This window comes from Myxine glutinosa, chromosome 12 (genome assembly GCF_964187855.1).
Source record: "Myxine glutinosa chromosome 12, kmMyxGlut1.1, whole genome shotgun sequence".
Taxonomy (NCBI): Eukaryota; Metazoa; Chordata; class Myxini; order Myxiniformes; family Myxinidae; genus Myxine; species Myxine glutinosa.
This window is the reverse complement of record NC_136272.1, coordinates 49,067,609-49,089,992: the sequence shown is the minus strand read 5'-3', so window position 1 is coordinate 49,089,992 and position 22,384 is coordinate 49,067,609. Positions and strand designations below refer to the sequence as shown.

General features: G+C 42.6%; 1 protein-coding gene across 1 annotated transcript in view; it reads left to right on the top strand.

Moving 5' to 3' along the window:
• LOC137437234 (dedicator of cytokinesis protein 3-like) overlaps positions 1-22,384 on the top strand; it is a 317,733-nt gene that overhangs the window by 25,423 nt on the left and 269,926 nt on the right. The window contains exon 7 of the mRNA XM_078766260.1: positions 21,217-21,301. Within this exon, the coding sequence (XP_078622386.1) occupies positions 21,217-21,301 (85 nt within the window). The remainder of the gene's footprint in view (positions 1-21,216; positions 21,302-22,384) is intronic.

Here is a 22,384-nt window from a genome sequence, read left to right as displayed (position 1 = left end):
TTGAATGTTCCCAAAACGTTGGAGCAAAACGTTGCAACAACGAAAGTGAAACGTTGTGGCGACGTTGTGGAAACGTTAGCAAAACCCAACATTTGAATGTTCCCAAAACGTTGGAGCTAAACGTTGCAACAACGAAAGTGAAACGTTGTGGCGACGTTGTGGAAACGTTAGCAAAACCCAACATTTGAATGTTCCCAAAACGTTGGAGCAAAACGTTGCAACAACGAAAGTGAAACGTTGTGGCGACGTTGTGGAAACGTTAGCAAAACCCAACATTTGAATGTTCCCAAAACGTTGGAGCAAAACGTTGCAACAACGAAAGTGAAACGTTGTGGCGACGTTGTGGAAACGTTAGCAAAACCCAACATTTGAATGTTCCCAAAACGTTGGAGCAAAACGTTGCAACAACGAAAGTGAAACGTTGTGGCGACGTTGTGGAAACGTTAGCAAAACCCAACAGTTGAATGTTCCCAAAACGTTGGAGCAAAACGTTGCAACAACGAAAGTGAAACGTTGTGGCGACGTTGTGGAAACGTTAGCAAAACCCAACATTTGAATGTTCCCAAAACGTTGGAGCAAAACGTTGCAACAACGAAAGTGAAACATTGTAGCGACGTTGTGGAAACGTTAGCAAAACCCAACTTTGAATGTTCCCAAAACGTTCCAACAACAAGTTCCAACAACAAGTTCCAACAACAAGTTCCAACAACAAGTTCCAACAGCAAGTTCCAACAACAAGTTCCAACAAGTTCCAACAAGTTCCAACAACAAGTTCCAACAGCAAGTTCCAACAACAAGTTCCAACAACAAGTTCCAACAAGTTCCAACAACAAGTTCCAACAACAAGTTCCAACAACAAGTTCCAACAACAAGTTCCAACCACAAGTTCCAACAACAAGTTCCAACAACAAGTTCCAACAACAAGTTCCAACAACAAGTTCCAACAACAAGTTCCAACAAGTTCCAACAACAAGTTCCAACAACAAGTTCCAACACCAAGTTCCAACAGCAAGTTCCAACAACAAGTTCCAACAACAAGTTCCAACAACAAGTTCCACCAACAAGTTCCAACAGCAAGTTCCAACAACAAGTTCCAACACCAAGTTCCAACAGCAAGTTCCAACAGCAAGTTCCAACAACAAGTTCCAACAACAAGTTCCAACAACAAGTTCCAACAGCAAGTTCCAACAACAAGTTCCAACAACAAGTTCCAACAACAAGTTCCAACAACAAGTTCAACAACAAGTTCAAACAACAAGTTCCAACAACAAGTTCCAACAACAAGTTCCAACAAGTTCCAACAACAAGTTCCAACACCAAGTTCCAACAGCAAGTTCCAACAGCAAGTTCCAACAACAAGTTCCAACAACAAGTTCCAACAGCAAGTTCCAACAACAAGTTCCAACAAGTTCCAACAACAAGTTCCAACAACAAGTTCCAACAACAAGTTCCAACAACAAGTTCCAACCACAAGTTCCAACAGCAAGTTCCAACAACAAGTTCCAACAACAAGTTCCAACAACAAGTTCCAACAACAAGTTCCAACAACAAGTTCCAACAACAAGTTCCAACAGCAAGTTCCAACAACAAGTTCCAACAACAAGTTCCAACAACAAGTTCCAACAAGTTCCAACAACAAGTTCCAACAAGTTCCAACAAGTTCCAACAAGTTCCAACAACAAGTTCCAACAACAAGTTCCAACAACAAGTTCCAACACCAAGTTCCAACAGCAAGTTCCAACAACAAGTTCCAACAACAAGTTCCAACAACAAGTTCAAAATCCTCAATTTCCATCCGATTTACTTGACATTTGAATGGGATTTAAATATCAAGCACAGGGAGCAGAGGAAAAATACGAAAAAGCAACAGCCCTGGCTTTGCTTCCTGGAAGCTTCCTGCAAAACGCTTTGCTTCTCGCAAAACGTCCGCCAATGGGAACTAGAGGGAGGGGAGGGAGAAGGAGCGGGAGCAAGAGACAGGTAGCCGAAATGGAAATGAGGGACAATGAGGGACAGTGAGGGAGTGTCGGTATGCAATTTTCATCCAATCGCCATCTTTCACAATAATTCTGAACCGGCATGAGATGGCGTTGTCTGTCATTAATTTATATTGTAATCAAACGAGTTTTAGACATGGCGGGAAAACTGAAAAAAAATTATTTATTTATTTATTTAAAACGGGTGTACACGATTGTACACGTGTACGGACCTTACCGAACCTTACCGAACCGGCAAACAAATCGCCTCATGGTGCACTTCATGAGCCGATTTGCCTGCAGACCAGAGCAAGGCTCTTAACACCCAGCGTATAACGTACATATCCTCGCAAGCACACGAATAATAGAATCATTTAAAACGTTCCATCCGTGACTTTTACCTCGGACGGTCGTGACAAAAATACGTTTACACTCCTTGGATTACCTATGGAATGCAAGTCCCACACACACATCCTCCACCATGATTCGAAGAATTAACTTCAAGTTCGTATTTCGTAATGGACCATCCCAAGACGCCATGCTTACCTTGGCGACGTCCACTCGAAATCTCAGCGGTGCCTCCAGATTGTCGTGGAAGTGTAGGGTGAGACTCAAGACGCCAATGGTCGGAAACAGGTTTTACAAAAGGTCACAACTTTATTAACTGGTTATTCACTTCATTCCATTACCAAATAATACCGTTTACCTCAATGGACCAGGTAACTCTATCCGCATAGTCCCTCTTTCGTGGCTGCAGCGCCGAACCCGTGGTACGCGTTCATTCCGTCGGGCAGGGCTTCTCGTGGCAAGTCCCCTTGACTCCAAGTCTCTTCTGCTTATATCGGCAAACTTCAGTTAATCCTCTGTCCGCTGAAATCGTAATCCCTTCTCCGCTGCTTCTAATCCGTTCTCCGCAAACGTTACTGGTCGCCTCACTGGCACCAGCTCGCTCTCCTCCCTGCTGGGAATTTGCTTCATCCACTTTGCATCCCGATGAAAGACAATAGTACGGGCTTGGGAATGTGTGTTAGCCCGGGGTCGTGCTAAAGCTACACAACAGGACTCCCAGCTTCGACAGGGCGAGATGCATTCCTGACATTCTTACGACCACCTGTTCGTACCTTGGTTTGTTACCAGTTCCAACCAATAAGTTACACTGAGTTACACTTCCACAATCAGATTATTTTCATGCCTCCGCCGACATTATGTTTTCGGGTTGTCTGTCCGTCCGTCCATATGTCCGTACGTCCATAGGTCCGTCCGTCCGGGCTAAACCTTGTTTTTCTCAGCAACCATATGTCAAATTGAGACAAAACTTTCAGGGTAGGAGTGACACCCATGCAGAATGTTTTTATGATAATTGTGATGTCATAGGTCAAGTGTTATGGCAGCCATCTTGGATTAAAAGCAGATAATGCAAAAATTATTTCTCGGAAACCGCTGAATGGAAAAATTAGAAACTTGGCACATTGTCAAGTACTCCCAATGGGGAACAAAAGCATGATAATGATGACATCATAGGTGAAGTGGTATACCAACCAAAAAGGTTTTATTCTGCACGATATTCCACAACGTTGTGGACGTGTTCTGTCCAAACTAGGTGGATGAGTTGGTCAGGTGACAAGAAGAATCCAATTCGATTTTGATTTAGGTCCAGATCCAGATCCGAACTATTAGTGGGACTGTTCAGCCTAGCGGAGGTGTACGCTCTTCCGAGTGCCCTTCTAGTTTTTTTTGTGACCCGTTACAAACACTCATTGTTCTGCAATAATGACAGAACCATTGGCTTTGAAAAACCCTAAATTGCAGAAATGTAATTGAGTCAATTATAATTTTGATAAGCTTGATATTCTTACCAAATGATGCCTTTGTTAAATAACTGCCATTTTGTGTTTGGCCGCACTGTGCTGGCTCTGTTTACCACCTCCCTCCGTAAACAGTCCCAAATGACAGCATGGCAGCCCTTTGTGGCTGCAGAACTGGCACAATACCAAAGAACACAGAGGTGTGCCATTTGAATTCGTTGACTTGCTCTGGGCGTCCACAGTTTGAACATGCATCAATTCCCAAGCATTCACCCTTCAAAAGGAAGAAAAATTGGGTTTAACAAGCCATTTGAGAACACCATGCTCTACAGACAACAGGCACCCTTCTTTCAAATGTATTTCCCTTGCAATCCACAAACTGCTTTCAGTTTTTAGATTGCCACCAACATTCCACATGGAAGTGTGAGTAATTTTTGAAGCGGCTCTATTCATATAGAAACCCCGCGATATTCACGGCATTCGTAATCAATTGCATTGAGCCAGCAAGGCTGTTTTCTAATGGGGTGTGAGGCAGTGCGGAAAAGAGATGTGCATGGAATAGCAAACAAGCTCTCACTTGGGCAATACCCTCGGATGTGCTCGTTTTACTCCTTATTCCGTGGCCTCTTGCGCAGGGACGGATTCTGATATAGCAAGAAAAAGGCACCAAATACATTTTCTGCCCTCAATGCAGTAACTCATTTCACACTCTTTAATTCCATCTCACTGGTACAATAGCCTAGAGATGTGCCCACTTGCTTCTGAGCTGTCTAGTCTGGGTTAGAATTCCTACTCAGCTACAGTAGAAACTGTCATCCTGGTGTTTCACACGTTAAACTGGGTGTTCCCTCTGCTGGTATTAGTTGCTGGATGTCAGAGATCCCATGAGGTCCTTCAAGCAATATTCCTGCATATTCATTCATATTTATATTCATATTTATATTCATATTCATATTTATTCATATTCATATTTATATTACATATTCCTGCATATTCATTTGGGTATTCAGTGTATTCAGTTGGGTTGGGTATTCAGTTGGGTTGGAATATAGAGATATAGAGATAGAGAGATAGAGAGATAGAGATAGAATGAGGGAGAGAGAATGAATGAGAGAATGGCTGCATGGTACGTGACCATGATTTTGTCCATCTGATAGCTGTGACTACCTTCGGTTGTAGAAGGCGGTCACAACTACTTTCGCTATAAAGTCGCTAAAATCATTCACCTTTTTATTGTAGTAGTACACCAAGTACATTCACTCCCTACGGGAGCCATGTTATTATTTCCTTTGGGGTTTATAGACTACAGTAGATCTGGGCGCTGGTCTGTTAGTCTGTGGTGTACGCGATAAGTATATCATGCCTCCAGATTTCTATCAGTTTCGTGTTAATCAGCAGTAGCGACTGTTTTTTTTTTTTTGTTTTTTTTTTTGTATACAAGATCGAGGCTCGTGAAAGAGCTAACATTAATCACACAAAAATTCAAACCGACACACAAAACACAAAACAAGGGGAGCGGTAGACAAGATGGGAAGAGAGGGGGAAGGACACAAACGCAACATTTGAGAGCAAGGACATCGAGAGAACTCTGGGAGGGAGAGGGCTTGGGGGGGAGGTGGGAGAGGTATAAAACATATGGACTGTTTACAATGGTAATCACACGTGTTTATGGTTTATAATATATTTTTTACTTCCGTTAGGCTTGCCACATAGTCTGGTGTTGGCTTAGCGGTTAGGGTGCCGGCTTGGGATCCTAGGATCCTGGGTTCGAATCCTGGTTGATCGCTGAATTAACGCCAGGGGGTTGACGCAGCCTGTCATCCTTCCGAGGTCGGCAAATTAAGAACCAGCTCACTTCTAATTCCCTGTGTGTCGCAAGAGGCGACTAACAGGGTTGGTGGCAGGAAGGGCATCCGGCCGTAAAACATTGCTTCAAAAAGGGGACCAAGGTGCCCGAAAAGGCCAACCCCTGCTCTGCGGGGAAAATGGCATTGAAAGGTGGTTCGTTAGGCTTGCCCCACGACATGGCATGATAAGCTATTTATTCATGTTAACACGACATTTGTCCAAGGAGGAAAAACTTATTGGGGATTGTGGTTATTCATACAAGGGGGATACCCGTGCTATGCACGGGTGGAAGGCCAGAAGCAAACGGGCAATGCAGATAAGGCGAATGATAAAGCTTGAAACCAATAAATTCCACATTCCTGCAGCACCTTCAGTCGCACGTCAGACATGGACAGCAAGTTCGTGAAGGACTTCCATGAAAAACGTACCCGCTCGCAAACAAACGGGTACGTTCATGTATAGAAACATCGATCGTGGGACCGTGGCGAATCTGCATATGGAGATCCGCGACGTTCACGTTCAGAACGTAGAAACCATCATGGCATGTCGTCATTCACTTGAACTCGATATCTTTTTTCATTCCAAACAACATAACTCCAATTAATCACAAAATAAACTTTCAACAACATTGTTAATGTTTCCTTCATTGTAAAAACTACCAAATCAACAGTTAAAAGGATTTTGAGCCGATAGCTGTTACGGCCTTGGCAAGATCGATGGAGACAGCGATCTGTTAGCGTATTCACCTCCCAAATAGCTATGTGGAATTCTCTCATGTAGAGATTAAATGTCGTTTGAACTTTGGCCGAGGTCATTATTTACTATTAATGATGTTTATATACGAATGATGTTTAATGATGTTTATATTGGTTTTGGGTCGTCCTTTCCGCATATCTTGTGGGATTGTAAGTTGGAGAGACGGCCGTGATGGCGGGGAGCGAGGGGGTTGGAATTCGCTCAAGCAGGGATTCAACCCGTGTCCTTATAAAAGGTCTTTGTCCATGGTCACCGAGTTCGATCGGTGCAGCCGTGCAGCGATTGGTGCAGCCGTTTGTGCAGCACCCGGGAAAACAACATTGTCACAATGAAAACATCATCACAATGAACGTTATGCGAACGCGAATGTTATGCGGGAGTCCAAACCTGAGAATGCTGGAGACCAAAGCTGAAATTGGGAAAACTAAATAGCCTATTTTACTCCTGGAGATCCCACGATTACCCACCCAAAATATCGTTGCGATCGGTTCAGCAGTGTTTACAGTACCTTCAAACGGACAGACAGACAGACAGACGAACGGACATTTGGTGAATTATAGTAAGATTATATTATATTATTACCCTCGCCAGAGGATAGGGTATTGCATTTGAGTCAATTTGTTTGTCTGTCTGTTTGTCTGTTTGTTTGTCTATCTGTTTGTCCACACAGAATAAATATGATTTTCTCTGCAACTGTTAGTCCGATTGACAGGAAATTTTCACTATAAGTATGCCTCCTTCTGGATAATTTTTTAATCATAATTATGATGTCATGGGTCACGTGGTACATGCGCCATCTTGGAAAAACCGAAAAAGTGCACCTCTATATCTCCAAAAGCACTGCATATAAAAAAATTAGACATGGTTCATTGTAAAGAACTCTCCATGGGGAATAACACATGTTAACAATGATGTCCTTGGTTCCTCCATTATGACCTCATAATTTGACAAGTACAAAACTTCATCCGATCAATAATTTTTTTGAGCGTCATCTATGGATAAATTGGTTTGGTAAAAAATAATATTGATGACGTCATCGGCCACGTGGTTCGGCCGCCATATTTGTTTTAACTCAAAAGCCTTAAAAACCACTAAAAACACGTCCTGGCGAGGGTTTGCAATCTCGGATTGCTCTTTCTTGTTACTTATATATAATTTGAATTTATATTGTTGTGTAATAGCATTCATTTTATGCTATTATTACTGGTGTTGTTATTACTTTTGTTATTTCGAAGCGGCCTAGTAAAAATGCCACAATTATCTATCTTAGCACGGATTTCACCCAAGTTGTAAAATTCACTTTGTGGAGGTGGAGAGGGGGGTAAATACAGTCGCTACAACCTCTATTGTGTGACCGTTAGTGCTCCTGTCAAATTTGGTTGAGATTGGACAAGTATCGACCGAATGTATTATGTTCAGACAGACAGACAGACGGCAAATTGGGTATTTTAGTATGATTTAGAATCCGTACCTGAGGATAAATGTGGATTACTAAATGATGATATAAATGTTCGACGTATAAATGTGGATATTTGATTTGCATTTTTGAAGTGGAACACAGAGAAAATGTTTTTCCTCGACTTAATGACATAAACCATTTGGATTTTTCATTTGCATTTGGTGTGGCTTTTACCATATATGGTTAAAATGTTAGACATATGGCACCAACATGGAGCAGCCACAAATGCTGAGAGTTATGGACTAACTTTGGAAGGTTGTTCAGCTAATCCTAGCAGATTTGCAGCGAAAGACTCTCATCTATAGCAAATCACATGTATTCATTTTGCAAAATAATCTAGGAGAACATGCAGACTATTTTTAACTTCTTTCATCTTTTTCATCTTGATGGGAGCATTTTGACATTTTTCTGGCACCGTAATATCTGGATGACGTTTAGAACATGTGGGCAGGCATTGTCTTGATGTGTCTGTTTCGGGAACGGCAGTTATGTTGCCCCGAGCAGTTTCTTCCTTGTAACTTTTGTCTGATATACATGTCCAGGTACAACATATAAGGAAGGAGTGATCTTGATTGAACATTTTATAGCTCTCAACACAGAATTATGTCAGAGCATGGTTTCATTTGGGAACATATTTCCAGGAATCATTATGTACATCCAGCCAAAAGCAGGATACAGTGCTCTCGTTCTCTATCTATCTCTCTCTCGTCCTCAGCATCTCTCCCTCCATTTCTCTTTCTCTCTTTTTGTATGCAGTGTTGAGGCTCATGGAAGAGATAGAACACGCAACAGCTATGAGATAGAAGCCTCCTTTCTGGTCTTGCACCATCTGCTTTCTGTACTACCCCCCTCCAGGTTTCTCCAGGGTACACACAGTCCACCAACAACCCCCTTCTCGTTGAACTCCCAAAATCCAGGATCACTGCTCACGTCCACTCATTTGTTCCTCTTTATTCAAACCTGTGGAAGCAACTCCCATATTCTCTTCGATCTCATTCTTCCCTCCGTCTTCAAGACAGCTATTCACCACCATCTCAGATCATTCCCCATTCAAAGCCATGATCTTTTTCTACCCTCGTTAACCCCCACCCACAAGTTCACCTCCTTCCAAATTTCCAATTTTGCATAGGGATGGATTTTGATACAGCAAGAAAAAGGCACCAAGTACATTTTCTGCCTTCACTACTCGCTCTCCATTTTCCTACTCTCTCCCTCCCTTCTCCTTTTTTTGAGAAGAATGACAGGAGAGATAGCTCTGATCTCAAATCTAACATTGAAGGCCTCCTTCCATTGATGGAAGCACAGAACCAGCATGTCCAGGTTAGAGTGTCTGAATCCACACTGATGGTCTGAGATGAGGCCATTTGGAGAAAAGGATGATTTTTTTGTCAACTGCGATGATGGATTCCATGACCTTGCTGCTGATTGGAAGTAAGCTAATATGGCTGTAGTTAAGGGGATCGAATTTTTGCAATTTTTATGGAATGCGTCGATGTTGGCTGACTTCCAAGGAGATGGAAGATAACCACGGGCGAGATGATTGGGTGAACAGAGCAGGAAGAAGATGTGCAAGACAAGCAGAGCAGATTTTAGGAAACATGATTCTATCTTTGCAATCTCTCTGTTTCTCTGTTTCTTTCCTTCCATCACTCTCTCTCTGTCTCTCTCTCTCTCTCTCCCCCTCTCCCTCTCTCCCTCCCTCTCCCCCTCTCCCACTCTCCTCCTCTCTCCCTCTCTCCCTCTCTCCTTCTCCCATCCAGCCTCATTTTCCTACTCTCTCCCTCTCTCCCTCTCTCCCTCTCCCATCCAGCCAAATTTTCCTACTCTCTCTCTCTCTCTCTCTCGCTCTCTCGCTCTCTCGCTCTCTCGCTCTCTCGCTCTCTCGCTCTCTCACTCTCTCTCTCTCTCTCTCTCTCTCTCATCCACCCTCATTTTCCTACTTTCTCCCTCTCTCTCTCTCTCTCCCCCCGTCCAGCCTCATTTTCCTACTCTCTCGCTCTCTCTCCCCCCGTCCAGCCTCATTTTCCTACTCTCTCTCCTCTCTCTCTCTCTCTCCCCCCGTCCAGCCTCATTTTCCTACTCTCTCCCTTTCTCTCTCTCTCCCCGTCCAGCCTCATTTTCCTACTCTCTCCCTCTCTGTCTCTCTCTCCCCCCATCCAGCCTCATTTTCCTACTCTCTCCCTCTCTCTCTCTCTCTCTCTCCCCCCCATCCAGCCTCATTTTCCTACTCTCTCCCTCTCTCTCTCTCTCTCCCCCCCGTCCAGCCTCATTTTTCTACTCTCTCTCCCTCTCTCTCTCTCTCTCTCTCTCCGTCCAGCCTCATTTTCCTACTCTCTCCCTCTCTCCCTCTCCCTCTCTCTCCCTCTCTCTCTCTCTCTCTCTCTCTCTCTCTCTCTCTCTCTCTCTCTCTCTATCTCTCTCCCCGTCCAGCCTCATTTTCCTACTCTCTCCCTCCCTTCTCCTTCTCCCCCATCTCCTCTGCTTGCTTTACTCTGCCCAAGGGCAGGTTCTGTGCTACAGAAGCACTCTCAAGGTAAGTATTACACTTGGTGGCTTGCTTTTTCCTCCTCAGCAGCAGTTAGGTGTTCGTGTAATCATTCGGAATTTAATCAGGGTTCAAATGGCAATCAATTTATCTTTGTGAAAGGCCTTATGGGAACTTTATGTCCAGCATCAGCAACCATGTGCTGCCAGACATGTCTTCAGCTTAACGGCTCATCTTACCAACGACACATTAATTAATGCAAACCCCTCTTTACAAAGTGCCAATCTGACAGTTTATAGTCAGGTTCAGAGTCAGCTACCTCGAAGGCCTAAGCTATCCTGCCAGCCCAGTTGAACTACGTATAATATTATTCTTACAGTGGTTTGCAAAAGTATTCACCCCTTACCAATAATGTCACATTTAGATGAATTAAGAATGGTGTATAATTTTTTTTTCCAAATGAACTTTTTTTATTCATAACTGAAAAAACACTTATAGTTGAAGGAGGTTACATGTCAGGAATACCTGCAAAAAACATGTACAAATCAAAATTCACTGATTGAGAAAGTATTCAGCCCCTTAGGTCAGTACTTGGTGGAAGCACCTATTGCCGCAATGACTTCTACGAGTCTTTTTGGGTCGTAGGTCTCTACCAGCTTTACACAGTGAGATGGTGAAATCTTTACCCATTCTTCATGTGAAAATTGCTCTAGTTCTGCTGAGTTTAATGGAGATCGTCGATGGACTGAAATCCAAGTCTCGCCATAAATGTTCAATTGGGTTCAAGTCAGGTCTTTGACTGGGCCACTCAAGAACATTTATTTTATTCTTATTCAAGCACTCCAGTATGGCTTGAGCTTTGTGCTCTGGATCATTGTCCTGCTGAAATGTGAATCTCCTACCCTGTTTCAGATTCATGGCTGACTCAGGTTTTCATCAAGGATTTTCCTGTACTTTGCACAGTCCATTGTCCCTTCTATCCTCACAAGCTTGCCAGTCCGTGCTGATGAAAATCAGCCCCGTAATATGATGCCCCAATACCATGCCTGACAGTAGGGATGGTGTAGACAGGGTGATCTGCAGCGTTAGATTTGCGCCAGACGTAAAGCTTTGAATGTAGACCAAAATGTCCTATTTTAGTCTCATCTGACCACAAAACTTTACTCCACATACCTGCAGTATCATTAAGATATTTTTTTTGCAAACTCCATATAAGCTTTTAGATGCGTCATTTTTAGTAACCTCTTATTTCTTGCTACCTGTCCATGGAGGCCAGCTTTGCAAGGGAATGGGATATTGTTGATTGATGAACCCTGACCTCCATCTTGGGCATAGAGCTTTGCTGATATTTCAGTCATTGTTGGATTTACAATGACATCCCAAACAGTTCCCTGCTTTTCCTGATGCTGAGTTTGGATGGGTGACCTGATCTGGATAGAGTCTGGGTGGTATGATACATCTTGCACTTCTTAATGATGGATTTCACCAACTCAAGTGGATAATGAGTGATTTTGAAATCTTCTTATAACCCTCTCCTGAATGGTGCTTCTCCACCAGTTTATGTCTGACTTCTTAGGAAAGCTCTTTGGTCTCTATGTTTGCCTTGTTGGTTGATCAAGTGAGTTACATGTTAAAACTCTTCAATAAGTTAGGAAATCTTAAGTTAAATCACTGATTACATATCGGTGAAACCTATTATACTTATTTGTAAACTTTCAAACAAATCATTTGCTCCTGAAGTGATTTAGGGTTAATTAGGCAAAGAGGTTGAATACTAATGCAATCATGTGATTTTTCTCTGTTATTCAAACTGGTGTTGGCTTAGCGGTTAGGGTGCCGGCTTGGGATCCCAGGATCCTGGGTTCGAATCCCGGTCGATCGCTGAATTAACGCCAGGGGGGTTGACTCAGCCTGTCATCCTTCCGAGGTCGGCAAATTTGAGTACCAACTTGCTGGGATGAATGATCACGGTGTGTACCCCGATTTAGAATAGGCACACCGTATCCCTGCGCATCGAAAGAGGCGACCAAGGGTTGGCGTCAGGAAGGGCATCCGGCCATAAAAACATTGCCTCAAACAGGGAACCATGATTGTCATGGGGCCCACAAGGCTAACCCCTGCTCTAGCGGGGAAAATGGCCTTAAAACGATCATTCATTCATTCATTCATTCATTCATTCATTCATATTCTAACTAATTCACATTTTATTTGCATTTTGTACCTTCATCACTTTGAAGTCATGCAGGGTGATTCATCAACATGTGTGTGTGCTCTCCCTCAGATGGACGTTAAACCAGGAGTCCTGTCTGCCAGCATGGGTTGGTGGACGTTAAAGATCCCATGGTGTCATTTGCAAAAGAGTAAGCGAGTATGGTGGCACCATGGCCAAATTCCAAATTCCTGCCCTAACTAGGCGAATGTCAGGCATGGCCAGCCGGTTCGTCAATGACTTGGGCCAAGCTTCCTCTGGCCGACGCCACAAGGTGGTATAATAGTGGCCGTTAAAGAGCAACAACACTTTGGAGTAGTTTGATTTGAAAGTTTGATTTGAAAGCATCATGAACTAAGCTCAGGTGGCATCAAAATGTGAAAACTTTGGAGAGGGCTGAATACTTTTACAGGCCACTGTATCTATATTTATTGTCTATTGATGTATAACTGTAGCCTTTGGCAAAATAACTTAAAGTTGGAAAGTATTATTTGAAGTGGATGATATCACCATATTCTCCTTATGAGGTGGCCGATGTAACCGTATTCTCCTTTGCGGAAAATGTGTCATCAGACGTCCTGTGAAGCATGACCTTTGCTGCGCATCTTGCTGTGCAGTAGTTAATTGGTCAATTGTATAATTATGTCTGGAGAGACATCAATCTTTTACCGTTAAATAGCCTTCTCAGAACTCCACTTATGGAAATGTCATATTTAGGATTTCAATAAAATCTATTTTTACCAATGGTGGGAAATTGTGAATATGTAGAGGCCAATGTAGATAGTTCATGTTCTCAAAGCTCATGGTTATCACAACTAGTATTCAATATGTAACATTAGAGGGAGGAAGTATAAAATAAAATAAAAACAAATTACACAGGCATTGAGGGTCATGGAAGAGCAGAATGACAGGATGCAATGGACCAACAGACAAAATGGAGCTAAAGGAAAGTGGTGGGACAGCAACTTATGCATGCACCACAGCACAAGGAGAGGAAATTGTTGAGAAGGGTGAGAACCGAATCTTTACAGGTGTGATGGAGCTCAGTTGTGGAAATGGCATAGACTGTGGGGTGTAGTGGCTGAAATGATATGTGACTAGTCACCGGTCACATTGCTGCTGTTGGACATGCTCGTGAGGTGGTCCTTCCACGTCCTTTTTTTTTTTGTACACAATATCGAGGCTCGTGTAAGATCTAACATTAATCACAAAAAACAAACGGACACATAAAAAACATATAATAAGTGGATCTGGGGTGAAATTAACAGGGGTAGAAAAGATCAAGGTTTTGGATGGGGGAAGATAAGAGATGGTGGCGAACAGCTGTTTTAAAGACCTGGAGGGCAGAGTGAGATTGAAGAGAGTGAGGGAGTTTGTTCCAGAGGCGGGAGAAAAGAGGAATGAAAGAGTGAAGGTGAGCAGAGAGTCTTGATTTTGGCAGTTTCACGAGAAGAGGGTTGCTGGCAGATCTTGTGCGACCTGTAGGAATATTTGGGGGACAGAGCACAGACAGAGCAGCTGGAGCTTGGCCGAAGAGGAGTCGGTAGAAGACAGAATGTCCACCTGCCTGGCTGTGGTGAGTGAGTGAAAGGCCCTCGGAGTTAGCTTCATCGCGGGAGATTCCAATGATTCTGAAAGCTTTGGTTTCAACAGCGTGATGCCAAGCTAGGTGTGAGGCAGGAGCACCAGCCCAGAGGGGAGAACAGTATTCCATTGAGCTGCGGATGAAAGCCTTTTATGTAGTGAGGAGCTCAGGTGTACCAAGGAAGGACTTCACACGACGGAGGATGCCCAGTCGGCGACTGGCTTTGGAGGACAGCTTGAAAATGTGGTTTTACCAGGAAATATCATGGCAGATAGTGAGACCCAAAAGCTTGAGTGACAGAACTTCTTGGAGAGGATTGTTGAGAAAGTAGATCATACGGTTGTCAAGTCGGTCCTTTCTGAGAGACATAGTAAGAGTGTGAGATTTGTCAGGATTGAAAGACATGTTCCACTTGTTTGACCAGTCTGTGATTTTGTCAAGGTCTGCAGAGAGTGAGGAGGCTGCGGACTGCCGATCTGAGGGATGAGGAATGGAGCGGCAGAGAGTCAAAGGTTGGAGTCAAATCAGCAAAGAGATAGAGAGGGTTTTCCAGAGAGTCGGAGAAATCATTGATGAAGACCAGAAAAATCACAGGGCCCAGAACACTGCCTTGCAGAACTCCAGCCTGAAGAAGAAGGGGAGATGAGAGAAATCCATTCAGGGCCACATGTTGACTACGACCAGAGAGGAAGTCCGCAAGCCATGTGTGGAGATTTCCATGGATACCATAGGAGGAGAGTTTGCTGAGCAGAGTGGGGTGCCAGACCGTATCGAAGGCACGTGATATGTCAAGGGAAACAGCTCTGATTTCCTGTTTGGCATTGAGGACCTCCATCCATTGTTGAGACAGCAGAAGCAGCATGTCCAGAGTAGAATGACCTGGTCTGAATCCAAATTGATGATCCGAGATCAAGCCATTGGAGAAAAGGAAAGATTTCATATCTGAAGCAATGATGGATTCCATGACTTTACTGATAATTGAGAGAAGGCTGATTGGTCTGTAGTTGCTAGGATCTGTTTTTGCACCTTTTTGTGCAAAGCGGTAATGTTGGCTGATTTCCAAACTGATGGCAGATGACCTTGAGCAAAAGAGAGGGTGATGAGAACAGAGAGATGGTGTGAAAGAGTGGCAGAGCAGGCTTTTAGGACCTGTGGGCTGATGCTGCCTGGTCCAGTTGCAGAATCAGAGTCGAGCTTTGACACAAACTTCTCCACCTTGTCAGGAGAGAAGGACACAGGGTCCAGGAGTATCTGGCTTCGACTGTGTATGGTGGGTACAGAGAGAGATGGGTTTGGGACACAAGATTTTTAGACAAACACAGAGTTGATGCATTCAGCTTTTTCACGTGCAGAGTCAGCTGTGTCGCCATTTGAGGTAAGGGAGGGGCTGGAGGGGGAACAAACACCAGAAACAGATTTGACCAGAAGCCACCAGGATTTGGAAGAGGGAGACATGTTTGAGAGTTCAGTCTTTAAAGAGTGGAGAGATATTGTTTCCTGGCTCTCCTGAGGGTAGCCACACACTTGTTCCAGGCTTTGTGAAAGGAAATGAGATTGCTTTCCATTGGATTTGCCTTCAAGGAGGTGAAGGCAAGTTGTTTCAGAGCAACTGCCTCACCACAAGGTTCTGTGTACCATGGACGGGAGGAAGGGCAACTGAAGACGAGATGGGATAAATCTTTGCATGAGAGAGAGCTTTGTTCTCATGAGACAGAGCTTTGTTTGCGATAGCATACGCAGCACTTCTCAGCTGATATGTTGGGGATTCTTAGCAATTCAAAACTCTAAATAAAACCTATTCTGCTTGGATATGTATTTGTGGGTCTTGAGAGGGGAAAGCCAAGCTAACAGGGCACGGCCCAGGAACAGACAATCCAGAAGCTGATCATATTGTTGCGGATCTCGAGCCTGTCGACGTACAGAGGGGGGTTAAACCCTTTTCCCCCCTCGGGCCTTCAAGTCCACGAGGCCGTGACCCACTTTACACGAGTGTAAAGTGGAGCAATTCTAGGCGGATTGTGGAGCAATTCCAGCTGCCACCCCCGTAGCGAGCGTGCGGAAGGGTATCCGGTTGAATCCCCAAGTACCTTCTATACACACGCCACCACGAGAACGGGGAATGGACCTCGCACGGGTCACACTAGTCTGATATGCCCGAGCGGTTTGCGTGTCATGTGACTCGTGCCGTTAATTCTTATTGAACCCGAATGAGCGGTTTTATTCGTACAGTGCGAAGCCAATGGTGGGAAATGACGTGAACGTCCAAATGGATGCGAAAGAACACAGGTTTATTATAATGTACAAATGATCAGGGCAAAGAGACACAGAGCAGAAACTTATCGTCCTTACTTAATCCCCGGGCAAGGGCCCTTTCACTCACGCGAGGAAAGGAAGAAAGAAGGAGGACATGCTCAAAGCGTGGCCGTTGGTGCCATTCGCCCCGGTCAGCTCGTTGGGCGTGTCCCTGGGATGTTCGCGGCCCATGCAGGGAGCTCAGGCAGGGAGATCGTTGGCGTCTGTGGCCCCGGGAGAGATCGTCCTCGCAAGCGCTATTAACAGGCAGCAGAGCGCAGGGCAGGGAGAGTTCGTGCACAGAGAGCCTCGATCACAGAGAGAGTTCCAACCACACCTCTTCTCCTCTTGTTTGGGGGGCCCGGGGCAGGGTTTTATAGCCCCTCCCCAGAGTCTTACCCGAATGTTCCAAGCCCCTCCCCTGGCTGTCGTTGTTAGCCACTCCCCTTGAGCTTCCATTGGCTGCTTGCCGCTTACCGGCCACTCCCCTTCAGCTCCTCCCTCGGGCCTCCCAGACTTGTTCTGGGCAGAGCACATGGTATTCCAGCCCAAGGAACAATGAAGCTTACACTTACTTGCCTGCTCCAACGCATACTAACACAGAAAAGGAGACTATGCTTAACATTTAATAAGAAATAACTGAACTAAGTGAGGCTACATGCTGTGGTGCAACTAACTAAGAGGGGGGCTACCTTTAATCTCAAAACTGCAACAATATTTTTACTTAAACTCCGATGGATACATGATCAAGGATCGTGGATTCGCTAGAGCAGAATGGCAGGGAACAAAATGGAAAGGGGGAAAAGCAACAGCAGTGAAGAAGTGAGAGTGAGATCAAGGGGAGGGTAGAAGGACACATTGGGGTGAACAAGCTGCATAGGTGTCTTCATAGGTGAGTTGCTGTCAAAAATACTTTTTTGCATTACGGTAAAAATGTCAAGACTGAATTATGCCAAAGGACAAAGATTTAGGATGCTAATCAGTGTGGAAAGGTACTTTAGAATGACAAGTCAAAGTTTGAAATTTTTGGAAGAGAATGCAGTGTGCGTTAAAAATTTTTTTTTAAAATAAATCTATATATATATATCTGTGCAGTGCCTGTGTTGTGTTGTGTTGTCTTGTCTTGTCTTGTCACTGAACTACTCCCTCAAACTTTTGTGAAATCCTACCAAACTTTTGGTATGCACCTATCTCTCCCGTGGGTATGTCCTAAGGGTATTTTTTAAGAAAAAATTCCCAATTTTTATTTTTAGGGAATTTTTTTTCAACTTAAGTCTTCAACTTCAATTGTTTATAAAATGTAATATCACGTATATTACATTTTTTTGAAAAAATTTCCAATAATTCTTTTTGGGGGAATTTTTGTAGAGTTTTTAATATATTTTTTAACTTAAGTCTTCAACTTCAATTGTTTATAAAATGTAATGTCACGTATATTACAAATACATTTGTGCAAAATAATTGTTTGTATTATGATTGGTGTGAAGTGTAAACCATGACAAAACAGCAACTCAGGTACAGTCATATATCTATATATCTACATATCTCGGCAGTGTCTGTGTTGTCACTGAATCACTGAACTACTTATTCCCTCAAACTTTTGTTTCCGTGGTTGTGAAGTGTTTTTAATAACGTGGTGGTGAGTTGTTTTGAATCACGTGGTGCTGAGGTGTTTCAAATTACGTGGTGGTGAGTTATTTTGAATTACTTGGTGGTGAGGTGTTTTGAATTACGTGGTGGGGAAGTGTTTTGAATCACGTGGTGGTAAGGTGTTTTGAATTACGTGATGGTGAGGCGTTTTGAATTTCGTGGTGGTGAGGTGTTTTTCATTACATGGTGGTGAGGTGTAATCGTTCCAACTTTCCAGTCTGCAACAACCCTCTCCCCCCCCCCTCCCCCCCCACCCCACATATGTATGTGCTGAAGGTTTCTTTTTTTAATCTTTTTTTTTTTCAACCTAAATCTTCAACCTAAATTGCTTATAAAAATGTAATATCACAAACACCACAAATAAATTTGTGCAAATTAATTGTTTGTATAATGATTGGTGTAAATCATGACAACACAGCAACTCAGGTACAGTCATTTTCCTCAGCTAAAATAAGCCCGTTCCTCAGTAACGACGCTTGGTGAGGCGAGCGTAGCGAGCCGAGCCAGGCTAGTATATATATATATATATATATATTTATACGGTATATCAGAAGGAGGGTTGGTGAGAAGTGTAAGAATATGTGCCTTCAGCCTCCTGTGAAACATGGTGGAGGCTCTGTTCATGTTTGGGGATCTATTTCTTCTGCTGGGTTGGTGATTTGGTGAGAACCGAAGGAATAATGAATGCTCACAAATACAAGCAAATCATAATCCACTTTGGTATCCCGTCAGAAAGGAGGCTAATGGGCAACAACTTTGTTTTTCAGCACGACAATGACTCCAAACGTACTGCAAATGTCGTTGGAACATATTTACAAAGAAAACCAGAGTCAGAAACTCTAAAACTAATGGAATTCTCTCCTCCCCTATCCCCATCCCCCTAAAAGTTCTTAACTTAACATCAAATAATCTGGGATTATTTGGACAGGAAGGAAAAAGAAAAACAACCAAAAGCAAAAGCCAAATTATGGGAAACATTTCAGAACAAGTTCCCAATTGAATTTCTCCAGAAATTGCAGGAAAATATTCCAAAATGGATATCTGCTGTTTTGCATGAAAATATTTCCTCAATAAAACATCATTATAACACCTTTTATTTATAAAAAAATATGCCAACGTGACAATAAAAATGTTTATTTTCAAAGTGGCCGAAACCTTTGCACATCAATATAGGCGCACACACACACACACACACACACACACACACACACACACACACACACACACACACACACACACACACACACACACACTCAAGGTTTTACCTTGAGCTTTTTCCACAATTTTTATTATTGTAATTGTTTTCTTTCAATGTTTTTGTGTCTCAACTGTGTAAATGCCATCATATTGAATTGTTTTTTTTACTTTTAAAAATGTGGAAAGCAGGTGTTGAAGTTAAAAACAAATGTTTCCTTATTAATAGGAACACATAAGTTGATCCCCTTATTGTAATCCAACACAAAATTGGGCTAACCTGATCCTGATCGTTTACAACAACAACAACAACAACAACATGCATTTTAAGGCCATTTTCCCTGCTAGAGCGGGGGTTAGCCTTGCGGTCCCCATGACAATCTTCTCCATTTTGCCCTATTTTCTGCATCTCACCTTGTTAACCCCCTTGCCCGCATGTCTTCTTCCACCATCTTTAGCCAAGTCTTTCTCGGTCTTCCCCGTCCTCTACTTCATTCTACATTCATTTCCATCACTCTTCTCAACCAGTCACTTTCGTCCTTCCTCACTCAACACATGACCAAACCATCTCAACCTGTTCCTCTTCACAGCATCAATCACAGGCTCTATTCACATCCTGATCCTAAATCCTGATCGTATCCTGTATCATTCAATACTGAATGTATTACTTGGTCCTTTTTACGTATCATATCATGAGAAGACGGAGGTAATGTGGGTCGGACCGCGGATAAAGGAAATGAGCATCAAATTAGAAGGGAAGATCAGATCTGGCAGAGAAGTAGATTCAAGTATATCGGTGGAACGGTGACGAGGATGATAGTTCAGAGGCGGAGGATGCAAGTGGGTGCATTTGCATCCATGAGGAAAGAGGAAGGACTCATGGTGGACAGGTAAATATCAAGAAATTGAAAAGGAAAATTCTGGGCTGTTGGGTTATGCTGGCCCATCTTTCGGGTCTGGAGATGTTGGCACTGATAGAGAAGGAACACCAAAAACAAACAGAGCTGACTGAGGAGTGCTGAGCGCTTCCTGCAGATTTAGGAACAGAGAATGGCAAAGCAAGTGGACGGGTTGTGCTGGCGGGTACTGTATGAGGAAGGAGGTAGACCTCGGCTGAGATGGGAATATTGTGTGAGGAGGAATGTAAGTAAGATAAGGGCGATGGGAGAGTGAAGACAGTTGGTTAGAGATAGAGAGCAGCCCAGGAATATTGCATGATGGGTGGGGTAGCAGCAACAGCTTGGTTACATTTGGCCTCACACCATATAAAGGGAAGTAAGGAAGAAGAATAAGAAGAAGAAGAAGAAGAATCTTGAGAAGACTATTAGCTCTCCGACACTTCCCAGTAACTCCAGGATGCAAGTGTTCATCCAGTAACCCCTACCAGTTAAAGTTTGAAAATCCAGGCTTACTGCACACCTCAACTCCTTTGTTCCTCTTTTCTCCCATCTGTGGGCCCACCTTCCAGAGGGTTTTCTGTCCCGTTCTTCCTCCCAGGACTTCAAGCAGACAATGTGCCACAGTCTCATGCCATTCCCCATTATTACCCACAATGCGTATTACCCCCATTAACCTTTTCTGTCCCAACCTTATTACTCCCAGGTTTGTGTTTTCCTCCCCGCCTCTCTCTTTTCTCTTTTCCTATTCTTTCCTACCTTCATTTATTGTGTCCAACGCTTGCTCCCACTCCCCCGCAGTCAGTTCGTACTCTCACCTTGCTCTTCAATGAGCTTCAATCTTGTGAAGTAAAGAAAAATAGACTGTACCTTCCACTTTAAATGCAAATAACTTGCTTATTCTTCTTTGTCAATGTTTTGTGCTCAGAAATTGTCTGCCTCGCATAAATAAATTGTATTTTCTGGTGTAGCAGTTCCAAAAACAATCCTGTTGACATGAATACATTTTCTTTGTCTATAATCGCAGCAGCACGTTACTACCTTACTCTTTTCTCTCCAAGGCAGCTGGGACTCGACCTTGTGCCAAGAAAGGATTATGACATGGTGGATCCGGAGATGATCAGTGTGGCTGAGCTCTATCGGCTGGTAGGTCAATGTGGCTCAAAACGTGACCTTGTTTTACCTTTGCTAACAAATCTAAGTTACACCTGTTTCTATAATTATTACAGTGTGTCAGTGAGCATCATATTGATCAATGATTGCGTTGGGGAGTGTGGAAGACATCCTTAACAGTTTGCTCTTGCCCTTTGTTTTGGTATCACCTCACCCTTCGGTGAGTACGTTTCGGTGAGTATCACCTCGCCTTGGTCACGGCAGATGTTGAACATACAGTAATTTATAATCAGGAAAATAAGTCGTAAATCATTCTCAGATTTTCCATTCTTCTACCTGAAATGACATGTCTAAATTAATAATTAATTAATAATAATCGAAATAATAATTAATCTTAATAATTTATTGATTAAATAAAAATAAAAATATAATCATAATATAATAATAATAATAATATATAATAATAATTATATAATCCATAATAATATAGAATATATTATTATTATTATAATATATAATATATAATAATATAATATATAATTATTATATAATATATAATATTTTAATATAATAATATAATATAATAATAATACAATTAAATAATAATTATTAATAATAAATTAATAATAATAATAAATAATAATTAATCAATTAATTAATATAATTAATAATAATTAATAGTAATAATAAAATTATTATTATTAATAATAATTAATATAAATTAATATTAATAATAATTAATAGTCTAAATTAATTAATAATTAATGTCATGTAATTGAAATGAAATGAAATGTCTCAGATAGATATGGAGATAAAGCCAAATACAGCGAAACAATCCATGCAGTTTTAGAAATTAACAACTAGTTAATCGAAGGTAAGTGTTGATCTGCGGCTGCGGAAGGGCAACACAATGGGTGAAATCAACAATACGTTCATTGAAGTTTGGGAAACAAGAAGCTGATGTTTCGGATGTTAACCATTTTTAGCTCCGACTAAGAGTTAACACCCGAAACTGTTGATGTCATACATTTATGTATATAGTTTTCATTTAATCGGACTCACTTATCTTAACCATTGTTATGCCATTTGGCATCCTAAATGATCGATTTATGTCAC